This window comes from Mytilus trossulus, chromosome 14 (assembly GCF_036588685.1).
Source record: "Mytilus trossulus isolate FHL-02 chromosome 14, PNRI_Mtr1.1.1.hap1, whole genome shotgun sequence".
Classification (NCBI taxonomy): Eukaryota; Metazoa; Mollusca; class Bivalvia; order Mytilida; family Mytilidae; genus Mytilus; species Mytilus trossulus.
The window spans coordinates 64,398,613-64,425,037 of NC_086386.1; the positions used below are offsets into that span (position 1 = coordinate 64,398,613).

General features: G+C 31.4%; 1 protein-coding gene across 2 annotated transcripts in view; it reads left to right on the top strand.

The window, feature by feature from the left end:
- The window catches only part of LOC134696654 (carbonic anhydrase-related protein 10-like), a 33,051-nt gene extending 11,964 nt beyond the window's left edge, over window positions 1–21,087 (top strand). Inside the window, exons 2-11 of one of the 2 annotated variants that reach the window (XM_063558567.1) lie at window positions 2,006–2,053; window positions 5,923–6,059; window positions 7,589–7,774; window positions 9,852–9,947; window positions 11,073–11,142; window positions 13,271–13,425; window positions 15,202–15,321; window positions 19,438–19,480; window positions 19,916–20,057; window positions 20,806–21,087. In XM_063558567.1, the coding sequence (XP_063414637.1) occupies window positions 2,006–2,053; window positions 5,923–6,059; window positions 7,589–7,774; window positions 9,852–9,947; window positions 11,073–11,142; window positions 13,271–13,425; window positions 15,202–15,321; window positions 19,438–19,480; window positions 19,916–19,947 (887 nt within the window). In that variant the 3' untranslated portion in view covers window positions 19,948–20,057; window positions 20,806–21,087. The remainder of the gene's footprint in view (window positions 1–2,005; window positions 2,054–5,922; window positions 6,060–7,588; window positions 7,775–9,851; window positions 9,948–11,072; window positions 11,143–13,270; window positions 13,426–15,201; window positions 15,322–19,437; window positions 19,481–19,915; window positions 20,058–20,805) is intronic. The other variant, XM_063558566.1, reaches the window with a different exon arrangement.
- The last annotated feature ends 5,338 nt before the right edge of the window (window positions 21,088–26,425 follow it).

Consider the following 26,425-nt stretch of genomic DNA (forward strand, 5'->3'; position numbering starts at 1 on the left):
CAATTTGGTTTGGTAAAGTGACATTCATTATGGTACCTGGTCAAATCCCATTTAAATCATTCTTAATCATCATACATAGTCTAAGCTTTTTTGAAAGTGAATGTGTGTAGTCTATATTTGGTTTTTATGCAGAGATTGGTAAAATCATTTAAAGTAAAATGATTGCAATAAATAAATAAAGAAAAACATCCGTAAACAATTCAAATCTCCTAAATTGAACAACGGAAAACAAACACTCTAAACAAAAACTAGATGAGGATATGATAATTTTATTTTACCATAGCAGACATTCATCAGACATTCACATGTTTCCTTCTAATCATTTTTTTTGTAAATTAATGTTTGTATCATATAATTTTCACGGAAGCGTTTGTAATCACTAAATAATTTTTACATGTTATTTTCCCTCAAACAAATCATTGTTTTTTTACGAACGTTTTACCTGTTATGCTATTGTTTTTTAATGTATTTCATCATGTTGCCTGTGATGGCTATTTATCCAAAACATAATAATCGATGACAATGAAACGTTCCTGCCAATCTGACGAATCATGTTAAAGCTATTCTAGAGAACAAAGTTTTCGAAATTAAATTCTGTTTAAGTTGTAAACCTAGTTAGTTCCTACCAACAAAAAACCTAATATAACAATTCTGAACATCGATTTGGGCTATTTTTCTGTTATAAAATTAATTTACTAATGAATAGTGAATGCATCAGACAATTAAAGTAACGTAAACTGGTATGAAGTATCGTAAACTTGTATGAAGCATGACCATTAGTAGTGGTCTTCACGACAACAATAGTTATTTTCTGTTAATTAGATCAGACCTGAGCAAAGACATTATCAATGGCAGCTACAATGTTGAGACAAATAATTGATTTGGGTGTTCGTGCACTTTAGTGGACAATCACAATACCAACAAATGAAACCGGAAATTGATTATCTAGTTTTATGCTCTTGGCCTTTTGATGTATATCAAAACCTTTTCTTAATAAATCAGCTTCAATATATAAAATAACTTTATGAGTACATTTTCGCATACACTTGTGTATCGGTCCTATAAATTGAACAGAATAACAGACATTAGAAACTATGTTGATATTAATGTTCCTGGTAATTAGTTATCAAAGGTACCAGGATTATAATTTAGGACGCCAGACGCGCGTTTCGTCTACATAAGACTCATCAGTGACGCTCATGTCAAAATATTCATAAAACCAAACAAGTACAAAGTTGAAATGCATTAGGGATCCAAAATTCCAAAAAGTAGTGCCAAATACGGCTAAGGTTATCTATGCCTGGGATAAGAAAATCCTTAGTTTTTCAAAAAATTCAAAGTTTTGTAAACAGAAAATTTATAAAAGAAGACCACATTATTGAAAAAGTAAAAGTTAGCATTTACTGCTGATTGATGTTTGTTTTTTTTAAATTATGAATATTTAATAGACGTGTTGATGTCTGTATGGTGACCTCTTGATTTCGTTCTTTGTTGTAAATTGTATTAAACCATCTTCTTTGGCAAATTAATCACATTCTCGTCATCTAGATTTTAAAGAATTCTTGTAATACATATTGATGTGTTATGGAATGGTCTTAGGAGTTCATCTACTGTATCAGTAACATGTCAAAACTGAGGTTGTACACACATTAATTTGAATCCAGCGAGTTGCAGATGCCTCCTTGCTTTGGTTTTCATTTTAATAATTTGTAAATGAACATTTAAACCCAGTCTTTGCACTTTAATTTTCGCCGGAAATCATTCAAATATTCAATATATTTTAACTGTATTTTGTATTTTCCACGATATTTGTGACTATTGACTCAGTTCATTTGACATGACATATTTTTACTGATCATTGCAGTATTAGGAAGGTTCATCTTCAAGTTAACAGGGTTTCGTATATTCATTTCATAAACAAATGTTTGGCTGTGCCATTTAAATACGTAAACCAATGCACAAATGTAAGGATTTAGCTTTTGATAATTTCATTTTTCATTTTCAGATTGCAGTTCACCGTGGCAAGAATGGTGGATGTATGAAGGCGTCTCAGGTAGGTTTTGTTCTAACAATGAACATGCTGTGATATTGCACGTACTTAACATAATCTCAAATAATTCATAAATAAAATCGTCTTTTTTTTTCACTTTGCCTGCTTGTGTCTATATATGACAGTCTTTACCTTCTTCTTCTAAACCAAATTCACTCTCTCAAAACAACAAAACAATATTAGAACAAGTGTCCAAGGCGCCAAGGGGGTCAAATTTGTAACAAATTTCCCTGCTACGTAAAGTTATAGTTTCAAAAATATATTAGCAGTTGGATTTTCTAGGTCTTGGAAAATCAGTTGGCTCATTTTCGGACATATTCGATCCCCGTCTTGGTATTTTTTTCTCCGTTTGTATGTAGGGTTTGTGTTTCTCACTGTGTATGCCGTGTGTTGTATACTGTTGTTTGTCCCTTTTATCTTTCGCCATGCCGTTTTAGTTTATCCATTATGTAAATTTAAATGTCCCTTTGGTATCTTTCGCCTCTCTTTAAAGCTCAATACTCTTAGAGATATGATTGATATTTAGCCAATCAAGAATTCTTTTATTTCTAAATTCCGTAGAAAAGACACATTTCGACTACTGGAAGTACAAAAATGTTTCTGCAAATGAATAATTACCCATTCCCTATATAACATGAACATCACAGTCAACTCAATTCACAGAAGGTTTGAAGGTTTTATTTGTTTCATTGTGTTTATTACTTCATAAATAATCAGATTTAATTAAACATTATTGTTATTTGACAACACGCATTACTATATTAAGTCGAAATAAAATTCACATCGAACACTGCAAACACAGCAGTAATAAAACACAGACAAATACAACTGCATCGTTTTATTCCAAAAATTATGACAGTGAACGTCAATGTTTGATGAATTCACGCGTAATAATCAAAGTTTATGCTAATGTAAATATATCCCCCGACGAGCAACACAAAGCGTCTGATGATTTAATTGCTATAAATTATTCAAATAATAAGCATTTTATTATTATTTTAAATAGCACATTCAATAAAAACTAATAAAGTGCATAACCAGTCAAAAACTCGGGAGAAAAATGTATTCCTAATGGATTTACTGTAATAAATAAACCAATCATGGTACCGTAGTACATCTAATATGTACTTTTGTTGATGTTGAATTAAGAATTGATGACACCAAAATAGAAGACAGTTATATGCTTATGATGAATAGTACTGATAGTATATAATGTTTTATTCTTATTCAAACTTATTAGTTCGTGTGCAATATGAAATAACATTTGATGCATAAATATGAGTGAAGAGAACCTGTCCGAGTAGAATAAGCTTTTCGAATAATTTATACATTGAAAGCCATCCTTATTGCATGTTTTTATTACCTATCTTTCACATTAAAATAGAATTATTGTACAAACTGTAACACGTACACTTTGGAGCAAGCACCGTTCATTGCACATTGAAAAAAGTTATGTTGAAGGACAGCGAAGTTCCCATGTATGTATCTTCATAGTTGTGACCATATTTCATTATATTCTTGAGGGGGCACTAGCTGTCATATTCATATTCATTGATTTCACTCAAATTCTCATATTTGATCTATAACCATGTAAAACATTCATCCAAATTATTAAAAGTCTATAATAAACAATTTACAGGGCATGGCAAAATGATATAAATAGAAAGTGTACTCATGCAATTAGAATCTCTATGTCTATTTAATTTCGTATTAAAGATTTATTTTTTAAAAAACCTCATAAGAATGATTCTTTGTGGATCGAATCAGTCAATCAAATGATTTATCTTTGTTTCACTTTCAATGTCGACGTTCTTCTCCTTTAAATAACATATCACGCACAATGTATGAGTTATCCATCTCTAGCTAAGGGGTTAAATTGAACTTCTCATGAATACGGATGCAATGTGGTCGTATTATTCCATTGCAAGTGAATAGTTTATTATTACTGTTTCTTAGCTTAGTTTGACAGAATTGAACCGTACTGGCTGCTTAAAGCGAATTATTATTTCATTATTTCATTTTCATAAAGGATTAAACAAAAAACTCACACTTTACATTTTTATATATCTCGAAGCAAGTGCCCCTTTAACAACCCATATTTTCTATGAAATTTATCTGGGTCAGTGTTATGTGTTCACATTGAAGTGAACTGTCATTAAAAGGACATACACGTTTTCAAACAAAACCCTTGCAAAACGAAAGATTAAAATCCGAAATTCCAATTTTTAATTAATGAAAAGAATATAGGTGAACATATGTGTATTGGTAATTGTGTGCAACTGTTTTAAGTCGGGAGTCTGATGTTCGGTAGTTGTCGTTTGTTGATGTCGTTCATATGTGTTTCTCGTTTCTCATGTTTTTTGTATATAGATAAGACTGTTGATTTTCCAGTTTAATTGGTTTTACACTAGTATTTTTTAGGGCCATTTATAGCTTGTTATTCGATGTGAGCCTAGTCTCCGTGTTGAAGACCGTACCTTGACCTATCAGGGTTAACTTTTATAAATTGTGACTTGAATGGAGAGTTGTCTCATTGGCACTCATACCACATCTTCCTATCTTTATTAGATTGACTCCTGTAGTACTATAGGCCCTCGGAGATAAAATCTGCCCTGTAGCCAGAAATGTGGTATTTGCATGATTCGAATAGTACATTTTGTTTGTTAAATCCATTTCATAAAATTATGTCATTGTGTTTATATCACTGTTTCTACTACCTTAGGCTAAACTGAGATTCTATTAGGAACATTTCGATTTTATTACTTTTATGCGTTTCATAATTGTGCTTTAAAGCTTATAAGTTTTTAGCTATGAGCGTATCTGATGAAGGATATTCCAGAATTTAACAGAAACACGGACGGAAAACAGATCAATTGTTTTTGTCCTTATTAATCTCGCCGCTCCTAGTGCTGTTTAAGTGATTAAAACTGTCATAGATTTTACCTAATGACATTGTCATATGAATGTTTGTTTATTTATTTAGACTGTATTTTTATTTCTGTAACATTCCTTGATAAATGACCAACATTAAATGGATAATTCATACAGGTGCGACAGTAAGTGTAATAGTCTATCAAGGAAATAATGAAGCTCTTGAAAAATCGCACCAGTTTCAAATCGTATCAGACTCTAATTCCAATAAGGTTATTTTAACTCCCAAAATATTAAAGTCATACGAAACGAGTGAGTTGTGAAAAATAATGTTTATCCAATTCTTGAACCAATGCATGTATATATAAACTTAGTCCTCTGTGCACGATTTTATCATTATTTTCGCAAATATATCATATAATCGTCAATTTTTTTCTCTCTGTTTGTTATGATTTAACAAGTATGGCTGCTCATTAAATACCGTGTTTTGAAGACGAGTTTTACCGATTGTCACCTTATAGTAAACAAAACACAAAAAGCATGGGTATTGAGCAATTGTTTGACATATTTAATCATATATTTGTTTATTTCAATGACAGATCCATGCGTATTGCGATCACCGGATTTTTACGAGGAGAGTTACGCTCGGGTCACTATGCATACGGAAAATATTTCGGCGAATTGCTTCCTGGAAGCAAGCAATTAAAAATAAGTGAACTTCTTCTAAATGTGGACAAATTAAGGAATTTTCCTCAGAAAAAAGTATATGTACATAAGTTGTATAATGAAAACTATCCATTTAGTTATAAAAAAAACATATGCATATTTTTTTTTAATTTGAGTTTTCTAATGACTTTAAGGAAAAAAACTATAAAAATATAGCACATACTATACTATACAAACATGAAAATGTAAATGAACGGAACGCCAAAAATACACAACTGCTTTTTGGGGGGTTTGTGTTGCTTTCTTTTTTCAGTGTTATTTTTATATATTTCCAGGTCCTCATTACTGGGGGAAAATTAACACAAAGTGGATATTATGTAGTAAAGGAAAGAATCAGTCACCAATAAATATTGAACCAAAGGATTTACTGTTTGATCCAGGATTAAAGCACATCAAGCTAACTGGAAAACAGGTAAATAAGTAAAGAAGCTAAATTCTACTTATAGGCTTATATGAATAATTTTTGAAATAATTACATATTACGAATAGTTCTCATTACCATTTGGGTGTATTTTATAAATGCATCGTGTCATATTTATATATTCACGTTGGTGGTTGATGATTGAAAAAAACAACTATTAACAAATCCGACGACCCCATTCTTTCCATTTGTATATAGAGACGTATCAACACCTGTACATATATCGAATGATTTTCTATGTTTTAAGTTTGTGTTTGATGTCAGACTTTTGAGCGAACCTGTTTGAATGGAGGCTGCTGAATTCTTAATTTATGCACACAGGAGTAAGGACTATAATGGTCTTCTTATTCAAAATGGTCACCATGTTAATATTTACACAATGCCAGTGTTAAAAACGCCCGCATGCATGTTTTATTTTTCATGGTCACACTCTAGTTTATGAATCATTCCTGATCTTTATATGCAGCTTGCAATGAGGCACGTCTTATCCACCGTGATCACTAGAGTTGATACTTATCCTGAACATTCTATGATAACATTGATAATTACGTACCTTATGTGACGACTTGAGACTAGTACGAATGCTACATATTCATAACTATCCAAAAACTCGTCATCCACAGTGCAATTCGAAAAAAAACCGTTCATTTTCTTTGTAAATAAACTAATCATAGAACTAAAGTTTGTATATACGCCAGATGCGCGTTTAGTCTACAAAAGACTCAGCAGAGACGCTCGAATCCAAAAAAGTTAAAAAGGCCAAATAAAGTACGAAGTTAAAGAGCATTGAGGACTAAAATTGCTAAAAGTTTTGCCAAGTCCAGCTAATGTAATCTATGTCTGAGGTAGAAAAGCCTTAGTATTTCAAAAATTCAAAATTTTGTAAATAGTTTATTCATAAATATAAATAAAGGCAACAGTAGTATACCGCTGTTCAAAACTCATAAATCCATAGACAAAAAACGAATAACCATATCAATGATAATTCATGTCCGCACAAAAAGTGCTGACTACAAGGCTGTTGATACCCTTGGGGAAATAAATCTTCACCAGCAGTGGCATCGACCCAGTGGTTTTAAATAAACTCATCATAGATACCAGGACTAAATTTTGTATATACGCCAGACTCGCGTTTCGTCTACAAAAGACTCATCAGTGCCGTTCTAATCCAAAAAAGTAAAAAAAAGGGGCAAAAAAGTACGAAGTTGAAGAGCATTGAGGACTAAAATTCCTATTACGTTGCCAAATCCAGCTAAGGTAATCTTTGCCTGAGGTAGAAAAGCCTTAGTATTTCAAAGATTCAAAATTTTGTCAACAGTTAATTTATAAATATAACAATATCAATGATAATTCATGTCAGCGCAAAAAGTGCAGACTACTGGGCTGGTGATACCCTCGGGGAAATAAATCTCCACCAGCAGTGGCATCGTAGCGGAAATGACATTCATGACTAAAGACACAAGATGAAATACTACAATTGTTATCATGTTGGTGATGACGTTTTGCATCTTGTATTTCAGATAAACGGCACACTTATAAATAAAGGAACAGATTTAACGTTTGAACTGCATTCAACAAGTTCAGTTTTGATATCTTTAGGTCCTCTTTCGTACGTTTATAGATTACATCAAGTCAAGTTTCACTTTGGAGGAAATGATAATTTTGGTTCTGAGCATTCAGTAGATGGGAAACAATTTGCTGCTGAGGTAATTAGTTTATTTTATTGAATTTTTTAACAATAAAACATAGTGAAACTGATTTGTAATGTTTTAGTTCATAGTTATATAGTATATAGCCAACTGATTTGTAATGTTTTAGTTCATTGTAATATATATAGTATATAGCCAAATGACAACATCTGTATAGTTATTGGTAAGGAATCGTTTTTTAACGTCAATAATTTTTTTAATTTCCTATTATGATCTGTTGTAATGTATAAGAATAAGAATAAGAATAAGAATACTTTATTAATCCAATTATGGACCCTTGCGGGTTTTAAATTTCATACAATGATTACAATGATTTGTTATATACAAAGTGAAATATGAAAACATTACCTATGGTATGGACACAGAAGTAGTCGACAATGAAGTAATGGTATATTAAAACTGTCCGTTGACGTCAGTTTAACATTTAGAAATATGAGCCTGATATCGTTGATGATTTTTACAGCAGATTCTCTTATTGTTTGTTTGGTTAAACAAAATTCCACTTTGAATGGAGTAATTTATGATTTCTGTTTACGAATACAATTAGTTTAGAACAGAAGAGAATTCAATGATGGGTCTGACTGTTTCGTACATCTATATCACTTCTGCTGCTTGGGCTGGATCGCCATTTTAGTAGTAAATATAATCTTTTGATATCTGAGTGGCGACAACCTCATGAAACATATTATAATCGATGTGTTATTCCATTGTGATTAATATCAAGGGCCGCATGGATTTCAAAATTGAAGGGGTGTTTTTTTCGAATTTGATTCTTTTGTATCCAGGTTAATTTGTTACCAAATTTTTCGCCTCGTCCTTAGTTAAGTGTTATATTACAACATTTTTTGGTGTTTTTTTTTAATTTTTACATTTTTCGAACACAGTGAATATGTGATTATCAGTTAAAGATGGATTAAAACCTTTTTCATGTCAGTACCAATAGCGAATATTTCATGAAATCAGTTAGTATATACTTATAAGAGATAACAAGGGCGGATTAAGGCGGGGGCGTGGCGGGCGTGCGCCCCCCCCTAAAATTTGCAAAGTATGGGTTGACTTCAACTTATTTAAGTATCAAAAGAGAACATTGAATCAATCTTTTTTAACATTCAAAGTATATAAAACAGTCAGTTTAACCGAATCAACGTGACTACTAATCAAGTGACCTACGCTTTATAAAAGTTCTAAAATAATTTCAAAGGAAGGTGTCAAACGCGGAGCTGCGTTTGATGACAAATATAATAGGTTTTTAGCAGTTACAGTAAAAACAAATGTTACATTGTATTTGCGGTTTTTATAATCAATTTGTTTGATAATCGAAGTTCCAAAACATTCCTTACTTACTTTCACAATTTCATCATGACACGGTCAAGAAAACAGTCGGCAGGTGAGATTCTTTTATAGTATCCGTAATGAAAGATAGAAATACTGTTTCAAGCGACAGGTTAGTTTATTAATTAGTGTCTCTGTGTCTGTATTTATTTCTGACTTGCAACCTAAATATTTAGCCGAATTTTGTACCGTATTACTGTATGCTTGAGATCCCAAGAAAATAAATGTAACTGCGTAAATGTATCTCATTCTGATTTTAGTTGTTTGAGGCGAACACAGTAAAGTCTGGCACGACCTCCGAAAATTAAAAAAAAACCAAACCAGATAGTATGAAAGGACAATTAAAAATCGCTGGTAAAAGTAGAACTTTTCGTTTGAAAAATATATTGGTCAGGTGAGCAATTGTGATCTGTCTCGTCTCACTTTGCGTCCTTCTGTCCGCACGTCTATCTGTAGATTGTTGTCAGGTGTGGATTAAGGTGGTTTCAGCTTGAAACTTTATTCCTCGCTAATTTTAACACACATTAGTTCGAGATATCTACATTTCACTCCTTGAGAAGAATATTTCAATGATTTTACCTAAAACAAACTTCAATTTTTTTTTCAAAATTGCGCCCCCCTAACTGGAAATCCTGGATCCGCCCCTGGATAATACACTTATATTTTGTTATATCCATACACATATGGTGTATAAGGAAGTTTTTCTCGTGGCATAATATGAATCTTCTTTCTTTTTACATAGATACAGTTGATGTTTTATAATTCTGATTTGTATACAAATTTTACCCAAGCTGTTAATTTGTCAAGAGGTGTGGTGATATTAGCAATTTTTGTAAAAGTGAGTATTTAATACTTCAGATATAATTAAATCATTTTAAACATTTTTTTATGAGCATGATAAAAAAAAATGGGAATAATATTATTTCACAGTTGAAAGGTTCAGTTCTGTTATGTAACATTGATTTATCTTAACTCCATAACAGACCTATATTTATACGAGAGAGAAAAACTGTACCAAAATAAATAAATGAAAGGTATTAGAATAACTTTTCCGACAAACTACCTTATAAAACATATGCAGGGAGATATATTAATTTCTTTCAACTAATATCTGACTTCTTTATTCATTTTACAAAGGATTGCAATTCACTGATTTGTAATTGCAATTATTTCTTTGTAACATTTATTTCTATTGGGAATTGACTCTGTTCGCTGCGAAACTATTTTATCACAAACCGTTTCCATGCTATAAATATTAGATTATCCCTAATGATATAAATCAAATATTTGTCTTCCTATAATTAATTCTTATGATATAGTATGAGGTCTTTTGAAATAATTGTTTTTATTGTATGTTAGTCAATACGTTAAAAAGTATCGACTTTTTCCACAGCTGTTTTTTTGTATAAAATTATCGTTAGTTGATTACAAACATCATCCGTAAGTCAGTTTTAAACATGATGGAAGATTAGTGGAACACACATATGAAAAATAGAAGTAACCAAATACCCCAACCGTAAGTCTCTCACTGCTGTCAAGATTTTTATATCCTCATTAAGAGCTGTAGTTATTTTGGACTTCATCTCTGTCAAAAACCTATCAACTCTTTGAATAAATCTGAAACTTTATCAACACTCCATTCCTCAATGTTAGCAATAGATACACGGTTACATGCAGTATTATGAATTATATCTGGCACCTGTTCGAGAAAAAACTAGGTGAAGTGAAATACATCCTTTAATAGATTATTTAGGGTTTTGATTTAAAATTATCGAAAGCAAAACCAGTCGTTACCATTTTTCATTTGCTGCTAGAATTTTCAGTTTTCGTTCTTCTGAAGTATTTTCTATGAAATGTTTTAGAGTATTAAAACAAAAAATGCTAGTATTTATTATTTAGCAAATCAGACTAACTTTTATAATAACACTTCAATATAAAAAAGATTTCTTTACATTTTCATAAGGTGAAACACAACGAAAACCACAACGAGCTATCCAAGATAACAAACTTTATTGAAGATGTACGATATAAAGGTAATACTTCTATCAACTACTAAATTATTATATCTTATGTTTGTCACAGATCATGCTTTTGATTTATATGGCAATAAAATTATTTGATTATTTGATTTGAATAAAATCAAGAAAACGTTGGGTGTTTTTTTTTTTCAAGAAAGCTATATTTGTACTGAACGGACTTAATTTTCTTTTCCCTTTAGGTTCTTTTTTAATTATATAAAAAACAAACAATTAAGAAGATTTAATTCTACTTCAAAAATATACAACTTGTTGAGAGCTTAAAAAACAGCCATTTGACATATATTCACTTCAGACAAATTATTAAGTCCTTTTTCATGAACATAAAGGTATATTACAAATTTCAGTACACAAGGCACACACATATATAAAATGACTTGAACCGTCATCTTGATTAACTTCAAAGAATTGTATGTAATTTGTTTGGGTTGGGAGAACTTTAAATTAAGGATACAACCAAAAACTAGAAGGTCTGCTTCATTTCTTAATCTTTTCTCCTTAATATTGAACGACTTCGAGCCTTAATCTGTGAAGAAATATGAGGATTTCAATACAACAATTGTTACCTTTCAATTTCTCACCAGTAAGATCACCTATGCTCCATTGCATCGCGTTTAAACGTATCAGTTAAAACATTACCCACATTCATATTAACACGACACAGCTGTCGTTAAACTTGGTTTGCGTCTTACACAAATGCTGCTCTAACAGGTTTTCTATGAAAACGACTTAAATCAACATATTATAATTTTAAAGATCACCACCAAGAACAGGTTGTCTGATACGATGTGTCTTGCCTCAAATCAATACCCAAATATTTTGCAGTCATAGATAATTGACAGGATTCTATAAGCGATTATGTCCTTAGGTGTTAAGGTACTGCTTCAAAATGAAAATAGGACTTTAATTTGGTGTGTCCTAAGTGTTATTCTAGATTAAATTTTCTAAGGAAATTTCAGAGTGAAATATTTGACAACCAAGGATTTATATCTAAGTGAACTTGAAATTAAAGATATTACCGACAGAGATAAATCTTCTTCATATTTAGACCTGTTTCTAGAAATTACTACTGATGGAAGGTTGAATACCAAAATCTATGACAAACGCGATGATTTAAATTTTCCTACAGTCAACTTTCCATTTCTGTGTAGCAACATCCCAGCGACACCCGCATATGGAGTATATGTGTCTCAATTGATACGTTACTCTAAAGCTAGCTCAAGGTACGTTGATTTTGTTGAATGAGGAATACTGCTTTTTCAAATGTTGCTAAGACAGGGCTTTGAATCAATCCAATTAAGGTCATCACTCAAGAAATTGTACGGTCGCCATCATGAGCTGATTGGCCATTATGACAAAAGTGTGTCAGAAATCATATCTGATATTCTTCCTCAGTCATAATAACCATCCGTCATTACCGAACTGAACAAAGAAATAACACGACGTGTGCCGTATACGGTGCAGGAAATGCTTGTCCTTCTGTGGCACTTGATTTCACTCCCGGTTTTTTAGTGGAGTTCGTGTTGTTTCTTAATTATCATTTATAACTGTTGATGTAAATGTTCTTTGGTTTTGTGAGTCTTTGTTTACTCCTTGGTTTTGATTGTTATTGTCCTATAAGTTCCGAAGCACGCGCAGAGCTGTTTCAAAAAATAGACATATAATAGTAGCCTATCCAACAAACAGCTACAGTTAAACTGATCAATACATATTTTTAATTTATCATCTGTAAAAAAAATGTTGACTGCCAAAAAAAAAAGAAAAAAATGAACAAAAGGATAGATTGTGAATTTCATTTGTGCAATCACTAAAGATATGAATGCGCAGGTCGGCCGATTGTCGTGTATGATGTTATACCTACTTGGTACAGTAATTGAACAATGAATTGTCACACACATCAAATTTATAACTACTACTTAACCATTGTTTCATAAATATATAGGATATTTTCATATGTTGATGAGACATCTTACCATATGTTGAAGAGACATCTTACCATATGTTGAAGAGACATATTACCATATGTTGAAGACACATCTTACCATATGTTGAAGAGACATCTTACAATATGTTGAAGAGATATATTACCATATGCTTAAAACATCATTTTTTAAATGTTTTCAAGGTGAACAAATGGACGTCAATAACATAAATTTACTGAAGTTCATTCCGGATAGTCGACATTATATGACATATGATGGTTCTATTACACAACCTGGGTGCCAGGAAACAGTCACGTGGATAATTATGAATCGACCTATTATTGTATCAAAAGATCAGGTGAGGCGAGTACTCTCGTTAAACAGGTCTGAATCTAATAACCCCTTTGAAAATAAATATTTAAACTTATGGTTAATATTTTGGATATGAATTTTTTCTTAGAAAACCATATAGCTGGTATAGTTGTGTTATACAACGTTCAAATTTGAAATTAAAAATATATCATGACTCGAATGCGAAACCTGATGTTTTTCATACTGTTCAAAGCTTGTAACAATTTATAATTTGCCATGTTAAAAGAGGTAAAACAGATTAAGTGCGTGTGGCAGCTCAGGTGCTTGTGGCTTGTGGCATTTCGTTTGCAATTTATGGTAACACACAGAAAACAATTTGATAATATTATTAACATCATGTAGCAGGTGGCTTAATTGTATGGTTATCGTAAAAAGTTGAATATAGTATTGTAATTATATCGCTAATCGGTATCCTTAATATACTTTACTGACAATATCACTAGAATCAACCTTAAAAAATATACAAAAATTCTGTATAAGCATCTCACAAGTATATTGACAAAGTGTATTCATACATTTATTTGATTAATTTGCAATGTTTCTATTTTTGGGTCAACTCTTAACATTCAATGTACTTTTAAACTCTTTTAAACTGATACGAAATGATCATGTCTCTACTATTTAGCAAAATACTTTAAAAGTCTTTTATATCTTTATATACTGTAATAGTCGTCCGGTTTGTAAATTAACACATTGTAATATTTTCCCTATTGTGACATATTGACTGTTGAACGCTTACCATGTCCACGCATCATGTTAGGGTTCAAATGATGTGTTATGATAACCTTGTTTAGTTTTAATATATACTTAGAAAATCAAAAGGTCAAAAATAAGTTAACCAAAAACAAAATTATATCAACAACAATATTATTAGGAAAGAAGTTATTTGGATACAAATATAGTCTTTTTGTGTCATATTGTCATCTATTTCCGATTACGACCTATTAATTCCAGTTGTGGGTTTTGCATGCAATGGCGGGAGACGCTTGTCTTCTTGATGCACCGCTCTTTTTTTTTTTTTTTTAGAATTTATGCGATTCGCTCAGTTGTTTTACCCTAATTTGTATCTTTTTAATAGAGTTATAAAATCATCTTTGTTCTGATTCACTACTGTTGCTTTTTTCAACTACTATGTATAAAAAAAACAAAAAAAACAAAAAAAACAAGATTTCTCTTTATTGTATAAATGTCATGAACAGTGTCTGAAAACATAAAAATAAGGAATTACATAAATGAAATACTGATTTTTCAACTAAACAGGTTCAAAATTATTTGTCGTAGTAAATCTTCCAAGTTGAGGTTAGGTTTTAGGTAAATTTAAAAAGATTATATTGAAGCATCTCATATTCCGTGAAAATGGAAACGAACAGATAGTGAATATATAAGCCAACCACTAACACTATGTGTCAACCATGTATAATTTCGTGTTGGTTGTTTTCTGGTATACATATTCTCAATATCCATTCTCAATTTCCTTGTAAACAATTTCAGATATTCAGGAACGTATTTTTTTCTTCGTATACCAAAATTAACAAGGAAGTTTTTGTAAAGTTAAACCATAAATGAACGGGTTTTATTATTTGTATTTATGGAGATATTTGACAAGTATTTGCTCACATTTATCATGATCATTTAATTCATAAATAAGAATTATCAATATTTTCTCATATCTAATCGAATTCATTGTTTTTACATTTATTCACGTGTTGATTCACTGTATAATATATTTCATACATTATTTCTTGTATCTGTTGTTTTACAGATTTATGCCCTGAGGACTTTACGTCAAGATTTGCCAGAAAACCCTCAAGCTTTAATGTTCAACAACTATAGACCCACACAAACATTAAACCAAAGAACTGTTAGAACTAACATTAATTTTGTAAGTAAACCAAATTAGTATCTATATTCTTGTACAAAACTAATTAACCATGTGGCTTTGAACTAGCTGTCAGATAACTGCGAGTACTCTCATATCTGTTCATTGTGTCTTTTTGTGTCGGGATGTATAATAAGCGGCACGTCCACTTGCACTTTTGTCCATCTCATGAGTTAAGCCTTTTTCAACTGATTTGTAAAGTTCGTTCTTATGTTGTACTGTTATACCACTGTCCTGGTTAGGGGGAGGGTTGGAATCCCTCTAACATGTTTAACCCCGCCACATTATTTATGTATGTGCCTGTCTCAAATCAGGAGCCTGTAATTCAGTGGTTGTCGTTTGTGTATGTGTTACATATTTGTTTTCGTTTATTCTTTTCATATATTTTCATATAAATAAGGCCTTTAGTTTTCTCGTTTAAATTGTTTTACATTTCGGGGCCTTTTATAGCTGACTATGCGGTATGGGCTTTGCTCATTGTTGGAGGCCGTACGGTGACCTATAGTTGTTAATGTCGGTGTCATTTTGGTCTTTTGTGGATAGTTGTCTTATTGGCAATCATACCACATCTTCTTTTTTATATATTGAAAATTTTGTCAATCTGAAAGATATGTATATAGATAGAGACCGAAAAATAAAAATAAAAATAAAACACCGCTGGTCAATGGAACGAACAACACAAAGCAATTCATACAAAAAACTTTCTCGATTATCCAAAATAAAAGATATTTTGAAACGTTCATACGTTTTAAAATTGTTATACGATGATGACTGATGTACCCATATTTTGACTATTTTATTAATTGTGACTGTTTATTTAACGCATCATGTAAATATAACGGAATTTGATGAGACTGTTATTAAAGTGAGAGGGTTAGTGCTATAGAACCAGGTTTAATCCACCATTTTCTACATTTGAAAATGCCTGTACCAAGTCAGGAATATGACAGTTCTTGTCCATTCGTTTTTGATGCGTTTTGTTATTTGATATTGCCATGTTATTATGGACTTTCCGAATTGATTTTCCTCTGAGTTCAGTATTTTTGTGATTTTACTTTTCACTTCCATGTATATTTATGATGTCATGTCATTCATTCACCCATATTTAAGCGAATTCTTGATTATAATATTACCCTGTGAACATGAGATAAAGGATACAACCAAAGACATGATGGTTGCTTCATATCTTGAATTTTCCTTCGAAATGAAACAGATGGACTCCAAACTAGATTCTATTGCAATCTAAATGAGGTCATCTTTCCACTCCTCAACTTCCCATTCATCAGCTCCTTTTCGCTCGTATCTGTTCATACAACACAGATTACTTTAGATGTGGGTATGCTACTCACATAAAAGCTGCATAAACAGTGTTATGAGGAAGAACAGTTTATATCGGTGATACATCAGTGTTGCTGTCACAGTCTTGAATTGGTTGACCGACACAATTATACCTGTTTCTCAAATCACTAACGACATGTTTTAACATTTTTAGATCTTAAGATACTACAATGGTAATAAAATATCAAATTTAACAGATGTGTCATATTTCGAATTGTTATATCTGCACTGATGCATGGACCCATATGGCAAAGAATTTGAGCATAGCTTGGCACAACGCCTATGCATACCCTGTCGATGGATTTGTATCGGAATTTCTGGAGTTTTCCTCAAGGTGGTGTTTGTTACATTGATTTGTATGAATGTTTAAATCAGTAAACTACTGTTGCCTACTTGAAAAGATATGTGTAACTGTCTTGATTTGCCATCTTAAGTTTCATGTACGTTTTTGTTTACCAAACTTTATTTCTGTACCAACATATATTAATCTCTAAATTGTGTGTATACAACCAGTGGGTCATTTGGGTAGTCTTTTGTTGCATGACCTAAACAATCATTAGCCTGATACCTTCTATGAGGTTTTTGCCTCTTTTTAATTACATTCCTTAAGATATGTTTAAGACGTCAGATTTTCCAAAAATGTCTCCGTATTTTTAAAAAAAAATGTCTATGTTAAGTTAGTGAATTTATGTACTTCACATAACATTTGGATTAATTAAAAAAAAAAGTATCTCAACTGTAGCCTATTCTACCGAACCGATGCCAGGTCAAGTTCTTTTGTGAAATATTTCTTTCATTCGTAATCATGAATACATTTTTATGTGTGTTTTTTAACATTGTGTTTTTTCCAAATCGGAGTAACCCGAAAACCTTTTGCTTGGCCTTCGAATGTATACTAGATTTTTTTTTAAAAAGAAAAGGATAATGTGGGTCAATTTCTGGTATAGCTAGCTAATCAATAGATATAAAAAAAAAATATATACAGAGATATACATATAATATATAATTCTTACACGAATATCCCTAGTTTTTGAATGTCAACTTGTGCTCAAGTATTAGTTGTAGTAAAATATTCAAAACTTGATAATGACTGAGAAATAAATCATAACAAATCCAGAAACATTGCCTTCTGATGAACCGATAACCAGAAATGGTATATGTCGATTTATAGTCTCTGTCTTTTCATATATTTGCTTGCTTTGATGTAAATGTCGCGTGCTTTAATTATGTAAACTACTTTCTCATAAATAATATTGATACATGTAACAAAATATAATATAATTAATGAGATTTGTTCTTTGAAAACATATGTTCCTCGAAAGTATCCAGAGAACTTTGGTAAGTCATGTGTGATTTATAGACGTGGTAGTTCTTTATCTTTTGTCAAAGAAATGGAATTTATATTACATGATAATGAATTATTCAGAGAGAAGATGTTAAAGAATCCTTTGTTTGACATTGTTGTAATTAAATTACCACAAAGAATGGTTTGTGTGTTTGCTATATAGCTTTTAATAAAGATTTTTTTTATTCACGAAGACAAGAAGCAGTACTGACACGCATTCCCGCGGAATAAAGGTCAAGGTTTTATTGTTATTATGTACGATCCTACGACATCAAACAGAATATTAGAGAAGTTCAATAAGAAATTATACTTGACAACTATTTTGATACAAGAACTCATTCAATATTGAAACGTTTGTGTTTTTATGGTTGTATTGATGACGTTGTGGTGTAATCTAAGAATTCTCAATACATATAACGTTCGTTTTTATTCTCATGATTCATGTGATTATGGGATCATCTAACTTAACGTTTTTATATTCGGTTAAGATAAGAGTATTTTTTGAATAAGATACACTAAAAAACGTAAAGAAAAATTATATCCGAAAACAATACATTGCGATCAGAACAGACTTCATGATTTTCCTTAACTATAAAAGAGAAAAAAATATACCATGAACTTTAAAGAATTCGAAAGCAACTTGTCTTTTAAGAATAATGCGGTAATTGTGGGAGGTTATTATTACATTAAGTCCTGTTCATAAATTGACATTATAGACTACAATACATCACACTACATACGTAGTTGTTTAAATGAGTTAAGAGAGCTAGAAGATATTAAGAGGTTAATCTTATTTAGGTCGAAGTACAACTGACAGCGGAATAGAAAAAAGTACTCCAATATGACAAGGAAATACGACATAAAAACAATCAACCGTCAACAAAACACTTCAAAATAAACTAAAGATTCATATGAATACAAATAACAAACAGTATTCACTAAAATGCTCAGAAAGGGTCATACTTTGATAGCTACTTTAAACCAGGTTTAATTTACCATTTTTTACATAAGAAAATGCCTGTACCAAGTTCTGAATATGACAGTTGTTATCTATTCGTTTGATGCGTTTGAGCTTTTAATTTTGTCATTTGTTTCGGGACTTTCCTTTTTTTTTTAATCTCCTCAGAGTTCAATAATTTTACTTTTGACTCGTGTTAAAATATGTTGGCGTATCATTTCTTATGTCAATTATTCTATTTTACCCGAAGATATGACGAGATTTTTAACCATTGGTAAATAATAATTAATTTCCAATAAAAACTTATGTTTTAAGGGGGCAAAAGTAAAGGGAAGAAAATTACCGGCAGAAATAACGCAGAAATTTGAAAGTAAAGAGCTTCCATGTCTATTTGGCAATCAGGTTGTCTCTTATTGTAGGGATTCCTTATATGTTTTCTTTCCCTCTGTATGTCGTCATTTTCATTTATTTTTTTCAGGTTGCTAAGGGATGTTCTATGCAGCGAGATATGCAATATAAAGGTAAGGTTTGCCCATCTAATTACCCAGGTAGATTTATTCTGACATAAAGCAATACCAAGAACAAAATGTCTAAAGCAAATTCATCTCAACATCTATTTGTTAAAGGTTACTTAAAAGTGGTGCACCAAACACGACTTTCTCTTTATACTTGAATAATTGAGACAGTGTGCATCGACGTCACTGATCTATGACCGTAATAGACCTGCTTTATAGGTTTTCTGTACTTTATATTGTCATCTTATTTAAAAGTACGCATTCGATATTGATATTCACAATCTGTAACTGCTATATCAATACAATTTCTCTTCCTTTATCATGTTTATTATGCATTATAAACAATAAGCTACCTGGCTGCATGTTTTATCTCATTATGTCAGTCAGCGTTATAACAAAGTGGTATTAAACTTTTCATTTAAACAGCCAATTTATTTTCAGTTAACGAACAGATAATGACCAGAAATAGATAACCTGGTTCTGATGAGGGGGTTTTGTATATTTCAAGGGACAGTAAACAGACTGCTGAAAGAACGCCCGATCTGGCAATAAAGAGTTAGTAGAACATGCTTAAATCGCAGAGGTGTGTATAGTTTTAATTCACACTACTACTGTTGCCTTTATTTATCTCATGTTATTACCTGTCATTGGTACTGCTGTTATTGGTAACAGAGATCAAAAGCTGAAATAGACGACTGCAACATCCATTGTTTTGCAATGCCAATTGGTAACTCGAGCAAAAATCTTTAATGAACAATAGGCAAAACAATTGCTTTTACAAGCAATCTTGAAGACATATCGTATTTACCATACCTATAGTTGGTGATAGGGTGTGTTTTTTTTTATTTAAAAACTCAAAGACAAACATTAATTGCAGGTTCTGCAAGCAAGCTTTGCCATATATTGTTTCGATCGTACCGTTATGTTGTTTTTACAACAAGTCTATTAGAAAATTAGAAAATTTAAAAGAGGAGAGAAAGATACCAGAGGAACAGTCAAACTCATAGAACGAAATTTAACTGACAACGCCATGGCTAACAAAGAAAAAGACAAACAGACAATATATATATGTGGTTTTCAAACTTAATTATTGAGTTTTATGAATGAAAATTATTTCAGATAAAAGAGTCGAGCAAAAATAATTTTCAGACTGGTTTTTCACAGGACCTTGTAACAAAATAGAGCACACATTCTGTTAACTTGAAATACAAATCTTGAAAATTGTTGATCTCAAATCTTATTTATAAGACATATTGATAATATCATTTTTGAACATTCATCTTTTAAAATTTAACAAAATATGCTCAGTGCTCTCTTAATTTTTATTGCAGGAAAATTAAGTTGAACTAATAGACAGTTGTTACATCGTGTAATACTATGTTTGATTGTTTCACCAGAAACTTGAACCACAGCGTTCTGAGTTCGAATAACAAAGTGCCGTAACTGAGTTGACTTTGTAATCATGTTATTTCTTGTAAACATCATATGATGGCTTTTATATAAAATGATCGATTTGAGTATTTGTGTTTTATATGCATCATCAAACAAGGACTGCGTTATTAAGTTTTTACATGTTTAAAATACCAATGTTGAAAATGAAGTTTGCTTATCAAGTTGGGGCAGAAACATTTGATTTATGAAAGATTCATTAAAATAGTGTTTAAATGTGCTATTTTCGAACTTTTTGTTTTGTTATTATCAACTGAGACCTGGAAAACACAGACATATGCAAAATTGAATCTCAATACGCATCTAAACGTGAGGACACGTGATCTTTGAAGAGTTTCTGTCAATGGTGTTTTTCCTTAACTAGTCCTTTTGCCTGGTATTACGTAATAATCACAGTGATCGGAGAAACTTATGCAAATGTGACTGTTTACTCGTCTGGCTTCATTGAGTTTGCTAGATCTTCTGAATATATTATTGTGAAAGAAAATATATGAATGAGAATACGATAAGGAAACGTCAGTTAGACTACGACTAAAAGCAAGCATTTGCAGTTCAACCTAAGTTTTTATACCCCGCCTACAATAGAAGAGGGAAATTATATTTTTTGGTCTGTGAGTCCGTTCGTTCGTTCGTTTGTCTGTCTGCTCGTTTGTCCGTCTGTTCCTCTTCAGGTTAAAGTGTTTGGCCAAGGTAGTATTTGATGAAGTTAAAGTCCAATCAACTTTAAACTTAATACACATGTTCCTCATGATATGATCTCCCTAATTGAAATGCCAAATTAAAGTTTTGACCTCAACTTCACGGTTCACTGAACATGAAAAATAATAGTGCGACTGGGGCATCCGTTTACTATGGACACATTCTTGTTCCATATATGAGTTTATTTAATTTCCTTTGTAATAACTCCCTATTACCCTTTCAATGTTCCTCAACAATTGATTATAGTCTTCGACATATGTCAAGTTCTAAAGGATCGCCTAGAGTCGAGACAAGTTAAATGAATCCAACAGAGACAACAAAAGATATGCCATCAACAGATAATTTTGTAATGTTGAAAACATTTAGAAATATAAAGCAGACTGTAACTACTGATATGGTTCCTTTTATTCGATAGGCACAAGGCTCATCATTTATGCTTGGAAATGAACTAGACTTTTTGTTTCTTTTTCCATTGTTGTGCTATGTGTAGGGTCTTCCATTTTCTGTCTATCTCTGTTTTACTTAATGGTGTTAAGAAAATATTGCCTAAGGTCTTAGATTAGTCATTTTTTATAATTTTTGAAACTATAGCAATAATCTGTGAACTTTCAGGTTCAAAATATAGGAAATTCAAAATCTAGCCATCAAATTAAGTCTTTTTCTTATTGAGATACATAAAATTTGTTTTCGTAATCTTGTTTATTTATACATGTTTCGCTTATATCAGTATGCATATATATACGTTGAATGTAAACTTTAAAACCCGTGCAAATTAGTTTGCCAGTTGAAGTAAGTGCCTTCTTATTGAGAGGAATGAACTAAGAAATGGAATGAACATCATTTAAACAGCAACCCAAACGATTCAAACCAAAAAGATATAACAAAAATGTATAGACATGTACAAACTGGAATTCATTTCTTTTAGAATTATTAAAGACGAATGATGAATGAATAGAAAATTTGACTTAACTCTAACGAATGAACAAACCAACAATAGAAAATCGGAGTTTCAATCGTTAAGAAGTGAACCTACAATCTTAGATAGATATATATCATATTCTAACTTCGAACAAAGACTTAATGGTTTTATAAGGAATTGAATTAGTATAAGTAATAATTTCAATTTCTACTATAAGTTATTATAATGTCTATTTGCATCAGACGGATTCTAGATTGTACTTAATTCCAATTTGTACTCTAACATGAATATATCTTTGAACACTTGTATTTTCATTCCTGCAAATCATATTAATTATTTTTATTGATATTATCGAATTGTTATAATCGTGATATATAATGCAATACCATTAAAGCATGCCTGTGAATGACACTAAAATTTTATTTTACCAAGCATAAAACAAGATAAGATATATTGATGCATGATTTTAAGGCCATTTCTTTATAGCGTTGAATACTAGCATTTAATCACACCGGGCTGGTTTATTGGGAAGGCTTAAAGTTTCAAAAATAAATGCAAAATACACATGACAGTTTTCTTAGGAATCACAACTGTTCCATCTGAAGCAATCCAGCAGACAACAAAATAACCAGAAAAAAATAAACGACAAGCAAAAGTAATAAAATACAATAATATTGTGGTACATGTCACATAATTTCATTCCAAAAAAAGTAGTTGTAAAAATTAACATTTACAGGTCATCAAGCGTGTATCGCTGTTGACAAAAGGCAATTTTATACATAGATTACCAAACTAAATAACGTCAAAAGTGCCAGACCAGAAAATGTCAGACTTTCAATTTGAGTTCCAATGCAGGGTGTTTGATTAATTTTCATACCTGTTCATTGTTCAAATGATTTAAAACCCGCTATCTGAACAAACAAGGTCATCTATATATTGTTTTGATTTCTTCAGCGTTCTATTGTAAAAAGTATTACGAAAATAATACTTGATTTCTTTCGTGCGTTTGAAGCGCTTATCTGTATTTAATAAAGAACTAAATTTAAGACATGCACAGTTTTCAGTGTGTAGCATCTCTCGTTAAGATATCAAATCTGACCAATAATTAAGGTTACATATGGTTACCATTGTCCGTTCGTGGCTTGGGGAGATAAAAGGATCCCTCATTTTCGGAATCCAATTCCAACAGCAAGTAGCCAGTTCTTTGATTTTGGCATGAACACACAGATATTGCATTTTTTTAATATTGCTTGTAGAAAATTTTAAAATCGTTTGCAATAAAGGATTGAACTCCACCATATAAAGCTCTGATTCCTTGTCCAGTTCTGTTTTAACCGTTGGATCTTTAGTTTCAGCTATTTGTAGGTTTTGAATCACTGAAAAGACTTATAGTCGAAAGTTGTTTCTATTGTAGTAAAACGTGTTTGACTGGTAATGGGTTTTTTTATTTTCAGAGGTTCAAGTTACTTCATTTTTATATTTCATAACCAGAGATGTAGAGTTTACGTCATATCAGCAATTGAAATATCTGAAACGGTTTCAATTTAAAAAAAAATGTCTTTGACATTGAATTACATAAGTTCTACAGTACTATAATTAATTACTTACATCAATCATTGTAAGTGTCCCATAAAGAGAATGTACATAAATAACATACAATCAAAGTACCATTTCTGATTTAATTATAAATTTTATGCCATAACAAATATTGGTCATAATGAAGTGACAATATATCAAACACGGACATGAAAAGAAAAAATAAGTATATTAGAACTGAAAGGGTGTTTTTATGACATCTTTGCCAAAGACAAACTTCGGATGTAATAAGTTGATAGGTTCTAAGATTAGACCAGACTGCTACAATTATTAAATAGGTGGGTGCTACTTTAATGATGACTGTTGATTTAAAAGTACACAGCATCCCACAGAAAAACTATAAACACTGATTCAGTGTGACATGGCTATGTCAATAACTGGTCACGGCAATGCTTAAATCATTTACCAGGTTTTATTGTTATCATTGACTATCGATTATTAGGAGTAATAAGTATAGTTACCATCGTATATAAAATGGTATACAATAGTTTATATCTTTTAGTAAAATAAGGTTTACCCTAGGACAGAGGTGTAAATGTAACAATTCGTGGAAGCAGGAGTCATATTGGTATTTCGGAGGAGAACCGTGTGCATGCCTTATTATAGACACAAAAGTCCTTAGAAAAAATGTCTGCCTCATAATGACTGCGTATTTGAATGTTTCAGAATGAACAACAGTCTATATGTAACATATTTTGTAGCAAGGACTACGGGATGCATATATAATCATAAAAGCTTAGTCTAAGGGGTAAACATAATGTCCGAGGACGACTGAGTAGTCTTTTTACAAAAAAATATGTCCTACGACAACTGTGACCAATCATTAGTGCATACACATTTACTAATATAGTCTTTTAGTAAATTTGTCTGTGACAGAACGACGATATTTGATAATCCTTCTGTCAATTACGAAGACTATGTGAAACGTTTGGTCACATAGTAATCGTCCTTTTCTAAATTGCATTTTCCCATATCGGTTCCAAGTGTTTAATATATATTCCTGTCAGTAAATATTACTTGATGATTTGATTTAAAAAAAGTGGTTCGCTCTAGTCGAATATATAGAGCTTGCTCCTAGTATAAGGTTTGTATGTACCTTTGTTCACAGTAATGGAGTCGTCTGAAAAAATATTCTACATATTTGTAGTCTTTTATGTAAAATTTTCTAAAGGAAGACTAATTTAATGCGCGGGAATATGTAAGGTAAGGAAAGAAATATTTCCGTTGATGAAGTTCGTAAATAGATTTTTTGTTCTTTTAAATTCCTATATACTAATAGTTTTCCGATTATGTCATAGGACAACTGTGAATATGTTCATTGTGCACTTCATTCTTATCAATCACGGTATATTTTTAATTTTAAATATTTGCATGATAATTCACATTTGATTTTATATGAAAGGTAACTGTCTTGTCTATAAACGGACGTTTGCATAAATAATGAAACAGTGACTCAAGAATTTCCTGTTCTATGACTATTACACTAATTAATCTTCAGGTCAGGCAGTAGGCAATTCTATTAAAAATCAAGATAGGAAAGATAACCAAACCAAGAATATATATCATAATGTAAAAGGTCATATCCATTCGTTTCTACTAACTTAAAAAGTATGTCGCTCGTGCTTTTTTTTTGCCGAAATTTTCCCTTGCTCGAGTGATGCCGTGTACATAATATTCATATGTTGTTTTTCCAATCAGACAATCAGAAGCAATACAGACAAATATATTCCGGCAGAATTTGTTAGAGTATTAAACACCCTAATATAAAACTGCTGAGAAAAACAATTGGTTCGAAGCAACTATATGCAAGGGATTTGTTTGTTTTTGCACAGTTTTATTTGGGAGAAATGCCGACATGGTTAGAGAAAGCAACTAGTTACACAATTGCTTACATACTTCTATGCGAATAGTCTTCTTATTGAGAGAAAATACATTAAATAGCACCATTACAAACTGAATCACAACTTTATATTAAATTTTTAGAAATTTACCTGTTACGTTGCTTTTTGTGGTGTTGATACATTGGCGTGAAGCACACAGCTGCATACCGTAAATCCATTTTAGATTTTGGTTGATTATATGTTGTTAATATGTGGAAATGTACTATTATCTTATTCATTTATTTATTTCTCTGTCCTGAGTGTTTTTGCATTTATTTGTACTGTAATCCTGTCATGTAATTTTGTCTTTCTAGCGGTATTTCATTATTGCCATATAAGCGGGAAGTTTCGCTAGCTATGACACAAGGTTCGACCTACCATTTTTCCTTGAAATGTCTAATACCAAGT